The sequence below is a fragment of the Mirounga leonina genome, unplaced genomic scaffold, assembly GCF_011800145.1.
Source record: "Mirounga leonina isolate KUSES-001 unplaced genomic scaffold, KU_Mleo_1.0 Mir_53, whole genome shotgun sequence".
In the NCBI taxonomy this organism is placed as follows: domain Eukaryota; kingdom Metazoa; phylum Chordata; class Mammalia; order Carnivora; family Phocidae; genus Mirounga; species Mirounga leonina.
This window is the reverse complement of record NW_023270807.1, coordinates 64,718,603-64,729,441: the sequence shown is the minus strand read 5'-3', so window position 1 is coordinate 64,729,441 and position 10,839 is coordinate 64,718,603. Positions and strand designations below refer to the sequence as shown.

At 40.0% G+C, this 10,839-nt stretch overlaps 1 protein-coding gene across 1 annotated transcript in view; it reads right to left on the bottom strand.

The window, feature by feature from the left end:
* Window positions 1-4,136: 4,136 nt before the first annotated feature.
* ARMC2 (armadillo repeat containing 2) overlaps window positions 4,137-10,839 on the bottom strand; it is a 107,545-nt gene continuing 100,842 nt past the window's right edge. The window contains exon 18 of the mRNA XM_034991757.1: window positions 4,137-5,889. Coding sequence (XP_034847648.1) covers window positions 5,732-5,889 — 158 coding nt within the window. The 3' untranslated portion in view covers window positions 4,137-5,731. The remainder of the gene's footprint in view (window positions 5,890-10,839) is intronic.

Genomic DNA, 10,839 nt, shown 5'->3' with positions numbered 1-10,839 from the left:
ACCCAAACTGGTAAGGAAGAATTAAAACTATCACTATTTGCAGATGACATGATACCATATGTATAAAACCCTAAAGACTTCACCAAAAACCTATTAGAATAAATGAGTTCAGTAAAGCTTCAAGATATAAAATATGCAAAAATCTATTGCATTGCTATGCACTAATAACAACAAGCAGAAAGAAAATTTAAGAAAACAATCCTATTTACAATTGCATCAAAAAGAATAAAATACCTAGGTGAAAGATACGTGCTTTGAAAACTATAAGACATTGATGAAATAAACTTCAGACAACACAAATGGAAAGATATACCATGCTCAATGACTGGAAAAATATTAAAATGCCCACACTACCCAAAGTTATCTACGGATTCAGTGCAATTTCTATCAAAATACCATTAGTATTTTCACACATCTAGAAGAAATAATCTTAAAATTGTGTGGAACCACAAAAGATCCCAAATAGCCAAATCAATCTTGAGGAGAACAAAGCTATCACAACCTCAGATTCAAACTATACTATAAAGTAATCAAGACAGTATGGTACTGGCACAAAAACAGACACATAGATCAATAGAAAAGAATAGAGAGCCCTGAAATAAACCCACACTTATATGGTCAATTAACCTATGGCAAAGGAGGCAAGAATATACAATGGGGAAACAACAGTCTCTTCTATAAACGGTGCTGGGAAAACTGGACAGCAACATGCAAAAGAATGAAACTGGATCATTTTCTTACACCATGCAGAAAAAATAAACTCAAAATGGATTAAAGACCTAAATGTAAGATCTGAAACCATAAAACTCCTAAAAGAAAATATAGGCAGTGAACTCATGGACATCAGTCTTAGTAATATTTTTTTGGATTGGTCTCTTCAGGCAAGAGAAACAAAAGTAAAAATAAACTGCTGGACTGCATCAAACTAAAAAGCTTTTGCACAGGGAAGGCAACCATCAACAAAATGAAAAGGCAGCCTACTGATTGGGGAAGATACTTGCAAATGATAGATCCAAAAAGGAGTTAATATCCAAAGTATATAAAGAACTCATTCACCTCAACACCAAAAAAACCCAAAGAATCTAATTTAAAAATGGGCAGAAGACCTGAATAGACATTTTTCCAAAGAATGGACATACAGACACATGAAAAGATGCTCAATATCACTAATCAGGGAAATGCAAATCAAAACCACAACGAGAGATCACCTCACACCACTCAGAATGGCTATTATCAAAAGGACAAGAACTAACAAGTGTTGGCAAAGATGGGGAGAAAAGGAAACCCTCCTGCACTGTTGGTGGGAATGTAAATTGGTGCAGCCACTATGGAAAGCAGTATGCAGGTTCCTTAAAAAATTAAAAATAGAAATACCATATAATCAAGTAATTCCACTACTGGGTATTTACTCAAAGAAAAGGAAGAAAGAGAGAGAAAGAGAGAGAGAGAGAAAGAGAGAGAGAGAAAGAGAGAGAGAAAGAGAGAGAGAGAGAAAGGAAATAAAGGAAAGAAAAGAAAAGAGAAAGAAAACATATATGCCCCCATATGTTAGTTGCAGCATTTTTCACAATAGCCACGTTATGGAAGCAACCTAAGCATCCATTGATAGATGAATGGATAAAGAAGATGTGGTATATATACACGTACTGCAATATTATGCAACAATAAAAAAAAGAAATCTTGCTATTTGCAACAACATGGATGGACCTACAGGGTATTATGCTAAGTGAAATAAATCAGAGAAAGACAAATATTGTATGATTTCACTTATATATGGAATCTTAAATGAATAAGCAAACAAAAAAACAGAAGCAGACCAATAAATACAGAGAATAATCTGGTACTTGCCAGAGTTGAGGACATGGGGTGATGGGTAAAATAGATGAAAGGGATTAAGAGGAGGGCGCCTGGGTAGCTTGGTTGGTTAAGCATTCCCACTCTCCGTTTCAGCTCAGGTCATGATCTCAGGGTTGGGGGATCAAGCCCCATGTCAGGCTCTGTGCTCAGCAGAGTCTGCTTGAGATTCTCTTCCTCTCCCTCTCTGCCCTTCCCCCCCCACACACGTGTTCTCTCTCTAATAAATCTTTTAAAAAGGGCGATTAAGAGGCACAAACTAGTTATAAAGGAGTCATGGGAATGAAAAGTACAGCATAGGGAATATAGTCAATGTTATAATAACTTTGTATGGTGACAGATGATAACTACACTTACTTTGGTGAGTATTTTCATAATGTAAATTGTTGAATCATTATGTTGTATGCCTGAAACTAATACTGTAGGTCAACTATATTCCATAAAAAAAAAAAAAAAAAAAGTGGAGGTCTCACATGGCCTGATTTCAAAACATATTACAAAGCTACAGTAATCAAAACAGTGTGGTACTGCCATAAAGACGGACATATAGAGCAATGGAACAGAACAGAAAGCCCAGAAATCAACCTTCACACATATAGCCAAATGATGGACAAGGGTACCAGGAATGTTCAGTGAGGAAGTGACTGCACTTCAACAAATGATGCTGGGAAAACTAGGTATCCACATGCAAAAGAATGAAGTTAGACCCTTACATCATACAGAAAAATTAAAATGGATTAAAGATCTAAATGTAAGAATTGAAACAATAAAATTCCTAGGAGAAAACGGGAAAAGCCTCAGGACATTGGATTTGTCAATGATTTATTGGATGTAACACCAAAAGCAAAGGTTAAAAAAAAAAAAAACCTAGACAAACAGAACACATCAAACTTAAAAACTTCTGTGCATCAATGGGGTGCCTGGCTGGCTCAGTTGGCAGAACATGCAACTCTTGATCTCGGGGTCATGAATTCGAGCCCCACTTTGGGCATAGAGATTATTTAAAAAAGCAAAAAAGTTCTGTGCATCGAAGGGTACAATCAACAGAGTGAAAAGGCAACCTATGGAATGGGAGAAAATATTTACAAATCATATACCTACCTAATAAGGGGTTAATACCCTGAATATATAAAGAACTCCTTCAACTCAACAACAAAAAACCCAAATAGACCAACTAAAAAATGGGCCAAGGACTTGAATAGATATTAATCCAGGGATGATATACAAACAGTCAACAAACGTATGAAGAGATATGCAACATCACTAATTATTAGAGAAATGCAAATCAAAACCACAATGAGATATCACTTTGCACCCCTTATGATGGCTACTATAAAAAAAAAAAATAACAGGTGTTGGCAAAGATGTGAAGAAATTTGAACCTTTGTGTACTGTTGGTGGTAATGTAAGACAGTGCAGCCTCACTGGAAAGCAGTATAAATAATTCCCCCCAAAATTAAAAATAGAATTACTATATGATCCAGTAATTCCACTTCTGGATGTATACCCAAAAGAACTGAAAGCAGGATCTCAAAGAGCTATTTATAAACCCATGTTCAAAACAGCATGATTCACAATAGCCATGAGGTAGAAGCAACCCAAATGCCCATTGATAGAGGACTGGATAAACAAAATATGGGATCTACATATGAGGAAATATTATTCAGCTTTAAAAAGAACATCTTGTCACATGCTTCAACATGGACATACTTGGAGGACATTATGCTAAGTGAAATAAGCCAGTACAAAAAGACAAATACTGTATGATTCCACTTATGTGAGGTATCTGAACTAAGCAAATTCATAGAAACAAAGTAGAATGGCGGTTGCTAGGAGCTGGGTGGGGGGAGCGGGGAAGAGGAAATGGGGATTTTTTTTTTTTTTTTTTAACAGATATAGAGTTTTACTTTTGCAAGATGAAAAAGTTCTAGAGTTCTGTTGCAGAGCAATGTGAATATACCTAATGCTACTGAACTGTACACTTAAAAATAGTATGGTCAGGGGGCCTGGGTGGGTCAGTTGGTTAAGCGACTGCCTTCGGCTCAGGTCATGATCCTGGAGTCCCTGAATCGAGTCCCGCATCAGGTTCCCTGCTCGGCGGGGAGTCTGCTTCTCCCTCTGACCCTCCTCCCTCTAATGCTCTCTGTCTCTCATTCTCTCTCTCGCAAATAAATAAAATCTTAAAAAAAAATAGTATGGTCAATTTTATGTTACGTGTTTTTTATCACTTTTTTAAAAAGGCAGGGGCACCTGGCTGGCTCAGTCAGTAGAACATGCGACTCTTGATCCCAGGGTTGGGAGTTCGAGTCTCATGTTCAATGTAGAGCTCACTTAAAAAATAAAATCTTAAGAAAGGGGAGGGGGCAGATAGATGTCTCCAAAAGGTCTGGCTTGCCTATGAGTCTGAAGGTGAGGAGTTTATATGAAGAACAGGTATAGTGATATTCCACCATGAATTATATTAGTTATAAATACTGAGGGGGCTGTTTTAGGGGGGGAAATAGTTTAATCTTTTTCACTGAAAGTAGAATATATAGCCTGCCATGGATAAAAAAAAATTTAAAAATTGTAAAAACACTTAGATCTTTAAATCGTTTTGAGAGATGAGCCCTTCACACTATAGAATAAGGCATGTCCCCAGGGGATTTTGCTGAGTCCTCACCAGAGACAAGCCCCAGACTAGAAGGGCCCTACAAAAGTCTATTTCTTCCTGGAAATTTAGGTATTTTCTACTGGTCTTTGAGAGCCATCCAGTCTGGGGTACCTGCATGCCTGCCTTCTTCCCATCAGTCTTGGCATTTTGCAGGGTGAAGAGCCATTAATAACAGCTTTTCTCTGAGCAGAGTAGTACATTTACTTTTATTTCCAAATCTTCACTTGGCTAATATAGGGTAATGGTAATCTCAGTTTCTTTGGTTTTTATCATTTATTCAATGGCCAAACTTACCCTGCAAAGAATGGCAAACTAATAATCACCATCATGTTATTTATTGAGCACCTACTAACCACATCAGACAGACAATTTGCCCATTTAATGTTTTTTTTTTTCCAAATTGAACTATAATAAAATATTCCCATTTTACAGTTGAAGCTAAAGAAATTAAGTTGTTTGCCCAAGGCCGAAGCAGGAGATAGCTAAGATTCAAACTGAGATCTGCCATATACCTAAGCCTAGACCCTTTCTAGGACATTATATTACCTCCCTAGTCACAGAAAATTACAATTAGGAAGGACGGTCTGGTCTGGTCATTTTATTTCAAATGAGAAGAAAGAGGTAAGATACTCCCTTTTCCACTTATTTTACTTATTTAATAAAGAGTAGATTGCCCAAAGTAGTCTTTTCTAAATGTTTCTGCTTACTCTTGCTCTTAATAAAACCAGAAAAATACTAGTACCTAACCAGAAAATTATTATTGGAGGATGTAAGAATTAGTACAGATGTTTATGTAGGAATGTGTTCCTCATAGTGTTGACCACCATTCTTCCCATATACAAAAATCTAATTTCTTCATCGCACAGTTCATTTAACTACTGAACTGACAAACACTTAAATTCCAGAATTGTTAAATTGGGATTTTAAGATTAGAACTGAAGTATTGACTAGAGAATAGAAAAAGTCATTTACTTAGAAAAACCATGGATATATTTTCATCTTACATTTCTCGTAGCAGAAAGTACATTTATATTCATTTTTCCATAATACCTAATGAGAAAAAAATGCTTATTTCTTTTAAAATCCTTAGACTACTCCCTAAAATCAGTATCTGAAAAACTTTCAATATTTGCCAATACAGAAAAACAAATGTTCGTGTTTGTTACCACTGCTCAAGAATGAAGGAGACCTGACTTCCTGTTTCTGTTGTTAAGCTGCATCGTGTTAGAAAGAAGGAATAGGCAGGGGTTCCAGGAAGGTGTGATGACTCTGAATTCGGTTTAGAAGCTGCTGTGCCACTGGTTTGAATTCTGTTTCCCATTGGAGTTTGTGATAGTTTTTTAGGTCTCGGTCAAAACTGCCATCCAGTGCTAGTTCTTCATCTATATTGGAAAAATTAAAATTACGGCGATTATTCGGAAATGTAATCCTATTGCATAAAGTTTAATTTTTGTTGGCGTAAGTTAAACTTATCCTGGGTCATCTCTGATTCCAATAGGACACAGATAATGATTTGGGGGTTAAAATGTTGTTTTATAGAAGGAGTTCTTTACTCTCTTTGGCGCTTTAGACTATACTTATTTTAAAATATTCATAATCTCTTAATAAAAAAGGACAATAATCTTCTCAAAAGAAAAAAATCCTAGATGGAATTGAGCTCTTATTTCAACTAATCCCTAAGTGTTTCTATGTAAGTGCACATCCAAAAGTCAGATCACAATTTCTCAGAAGAGACAAAATATTAATAGTTACTTCCTTATCTGCACATTAGAAAAGTTAATTACTTTAGCGATTGACAGATATAAAAGAAGTCAGGAAATCTTTTGGGAAAGTAGCACAGTTGACTTTGGCACTGTAAACTTGACTTGAAAATCAATTTTGCTGGCTTCAAAGTAGCCCCAACGTGCTGCTTGGAAAAGGCAATCCCCCGTGCTCTTGCCAAGAACAGTGAATAGTAGGAGACTCTGAGAATCCCAAGGGGTATTAGAATCCCAGTGACTCTATGTATAATGCAAAAAACACTAGTAAAAAAAAAAAAAAAGCAGCAAAATTACAATCTTAGCTTGCTTCTTAGTCCAAGGACACCCTGAGTTCTGCAAACACTGTAAGTATGTCCAACCCAAATAGGAAGATAAATGGCCACAAAGGTCTCTGTGCCAACCTGCCACGGCATTTTTACTTGTTTATATTGGGCTTCACGCCCCATGTGAAGGACTTCAGGAAAATGCACCAGCCTGCCACTCAGAAAATCAGCTCTACCACTCCCAAGGTCTGTGGCAGAGGCCGACTTTCTAAGTGGGAACCACGAAGCCCAAAAGTGACCACAAATATGGCTCCTTACATAACGAGCAAACTTTTTTTTCCCATGGGGCCAATTAAAATCCCATTATAAAATGCTTTATTACTGTCTACATCAAATTTTCTACACTATTTTCCTTGATCCCGTGTACTTTGGCACTGCTGGTGTTAGTGGAGGCACTCAGCACGAGATAAGGGGGCCTGGAATCCCCCGTTTGTCCCCTCCCTTCCCCCGAGCAAGAGCACAGCTATGTAGTGCTGAGAGAAGTTCTGCACAGACAAACACTCCAGCAAGGTGCTCCACGGAGGCCCGGCGAGCAAACCTGCATCTCCCCAGCCACACGCTAACCAGGCCTTGACAGGAGGATGCAGGTGGCATTTGGTGCCTTCAAAGCCCTTCCCACCGGGCTACCTGCACATAAGAGGAGCCTGAGAGACACAGCACTTTTGGATTTCTAGATCATCTTCTGGCTCACTCTTTTGCGGGTTTTCTGAGCACAGACTTCTATGAGACAATGAATTCTCTTATTCAAGAGGCTTGGCAGTTCCTTCCTCTGCCAGGGCTTTGGTTGGATTTAGTAGGTTTAGCAAATCTCGATTTGGCCGTTTTGGGGCTTTTTTCGATCTAAGGTCAAGACTGTATTACTTTTCTTGACGTTTGGCCTAGAATTAGTCAATCCACACTTGGACCCTATTAATTTGTAAATCAGGTTAGACAAGATAACAAAAGTGGCCAAATAGCTACAGCTAAGAGAAAAGCAATCTGCAGTTTCAAAGTAAATAGGCAAATACTTAAGAAAGTATTACATTTTGGAACTTGACTGCCAAGAATGGCAGAGGTGAATTGAGATCTGTGATTTTCAAACTCTTGACTGTGACCTAAAAAGTACATATGTCATGACTGTACATTGTTACTTACAAACTTATGTACAAATAACAACTGTTTCACAATAGAATACTTCGCTTTACTACATGAGATATATTCTGGTATTTTCTTTCTTTGCTACCTCATTTTTTTAAAGATGCTGGATACAGCGTGAAGAGCACTGATTTAGATAACCAATCATTCTTAAGCTTTCTTCGTGCACAGCATACTTCTAATACTAAAATTTAAAGCAAGGTATTAGAAAGGTATAGAAAGGGGTAAAGAACTCAAAACAAATTTCTCAGTGATCATTATACCACAATCTCTATTATAGCTTAAGTATCCTGTGGCATCAATAAAAGCTTCTCCTGCTCACTACACTATCTTGCAGCTTGCGGTCAGCACCAGGTAGCTATTGAGGGTTTAATTATTGCCCTATTATAAGGCATAGTCTTCATGGTCCATGCTGTTTGGAATGGGCTTATTAGTGCGATTTTTAAAAAATTTATTTAAGTAATCTCTACACCCAGTGTGGGGCTCGAACTCACAACCCTGAGATCAAGAATTGGCTATCTTTGTGCAAGAACTGCAATTCAAGCCCACTCTCACCCCTCATATCCATAGGACTTGCTGCTGCCCAACTGGTCAGACGCAGCTACAGCCCTGTCAGAAACAAGGGTCTGTGGAGGGAGAAACAAGGAAACAGCCCAGTCCTTAGGGTTTGTAAGGAAGGCCTTGTGGTCACCTGGGAAATCCCTGACACACACACAGTGCCGGTCGCTTGGCTCCCTGATCAACTGGCTTTATTTTTGTTACCCACGCCACAGTCCCCTTCCAGGGGGTGGGTGGGGAGGGTGGATTTAGAAAGTTAGCCAGTCCACAGGCATCTATCAAGGACCTTCGTATGAGGCAATATTCTTTCCCTAATGTGGCTCAACTAGAGTGGGGAAACAAGATCAAAGTTACAAAACAATAATACAGGAGAAGTTACACCGTTCATGATTGCTATTTAAGAAGTACAGATTTCCTACGACTAGACCATGGGCTTGAAAAGGGATGCGGAAAGGGTCTGCTGGGACAGCAGCACCTGGCTAGGCGGGTAAGGGGTACGGCACACGCAAAGGCTCAGAGGTTGGGGAAGCACAAGGAGAGGCCCAACCTGGTTCTAAGGGAAGGTTGATGGAGGGGGAGCAGGCACTGGGCCTACTAGAATGAAGCACCTGCCAGGTTCTGTACCTGCCGATGAGCTGGCTGTGCCCACACCGCTTCAAAGGGGCCCTTGTGTCCCACGCCCCGCCATTTTGCTATTATGGTTGACTGCCCTGGACCTAAGTGCAAAAGGAAGCCAGGGACAGCCTGTGGTGGAGGCAGCTGCTGCCTAAGCCCTGAAGGCCCGATAGCCCCAGGGAGTGATGCACGGAACCAATCACACCTCTTCCCCAAATGGGAGACAAATAGAAGGTGAGCCAACAGCGCGGGAGACTCCTGCCATGGGCAGCAAGCAGCAGCCTTGAGCTACTTGGAGCCAGGCCCGAGCGGGAGCCTACAGGGACTTTGTGCAGACCAGCAGACACAGAGCAGAGTTGCGTCTCCAGCAGGGCGGAGCAGCTGACGGCCTGCTACTGTAGGGGTCAGTCGCGGACTCTGGTTTCATCCAGAACCTTCCAGTGCCTCTCCAGCAGGCTTTGTGCAAGGTGCACCCTTCCCTTAAAGTCCTTCATTAACCAGGGGAGGGGTTCTCAAGCCTGGCTGCAGAGCAAACTCACCTGTGGGACTTTGGGGAAAAAAAAATGCAGACAATGGGCCTCACCCCAGAGTTCCTAAATCAGAATTTCTGGGGATGGGGTCAGGACAAGTGTGTGTTCTTTAAATTCCACACCTGATTCCAATGTTCTGCCACACCTGAGAACTGAATTAAGGCAAGTTGAGCACGGACTTCTGTTCCTGGCAACCTAAGAAAGCTCAGCGTTCACAGAACACACTGTGAACCTCAATGATTTAAAATCATGTTCATTTTTTCCTCATTCCTACACACAGACAATTATTTTTACCGGGGGAAAAAGCAAATTTCACATCAATTTAGCAATCCCAAGTCTTTCAGATAACTTCTGGTTCTGAGCTCCTGTTTAATAACATTGTTACAACACGTAGAATTTACAAAGCACCTTCACGGTCAGGCTGTGGGTCCCGGACTCTATCAGGCTCTCTGCATATATCTCCTCCTGTACCAGTCCAAAAACTCTGCAAAGTGCCCATCGATTGTCCCTAGCTTAGAGATGAGAAAATATAAATTTAGGGAGGTTAAGCCCAACGTCAAAAACTTAGGAGTGACTAAAGCAAGGTTTTAAACTCAGAACTGTCCGGCTATGGTCCTCTGGTCTTTTCCTGATGCACTCTATATGATCCTCACTACTCCCTGGAGCGAGGCAGGAATTACCATGTCCCCATCGTAGATATGAAAAGACCGGTCCTGAAATTCTCTGGTCCAATCACACCACAGAAGAGCACGAGGGTTTGAATCCATGACTGCTAAGTCACACTGAGCCTCTCCACTTAGCCTTGCTGATCCAACACAGTGCCTGGGCAATGGCAGGGACATTGCCCCCATTTGGGGGAAAGGATTATAGAAAATGCTCATTTACTTACTCAAACCATTGTTTTTAGACTAACCCAGGATGAAAAAAAATTCTCCTAAAAAACCTTCTTTTTTTTAGTGTAAGAAACTATCCTCTTACCTTTGGTTTGTATCAGTGATTTCCTGCCTTTCAATGGTCTGAACCCCACTGTAATATCAAAATTGTTTCACAGATGCTCCTCCACATTATAATTAATATAGCTGCTAATTAAAATGTATGGATCTGGAGGCACCTGGGTGGCTCAGTCGGTTAAGCTTCTGACCCTTGGTTTCAGCTCAGGTCATGATCTCAGGGTTGTGAGATCGAGCCCCACATGGGGCTCTCTGCTCAGGGGGGAGTCTGCTTAAGATTCTCTCTCTCCCTCTGTCCCTCCTCACCCCCGGTGCTCACTCTCTCATTCTCTTTCTCTCAAAATAAAGAATTCTTTTAAAAAAAATAAAATGCATAGATACATTAAAAGCATGACTTAATTCCGAGTAGCTTTTAGCCATATTTTCTCAATTGCAACATCTATATATTTTTAAACAATAGCA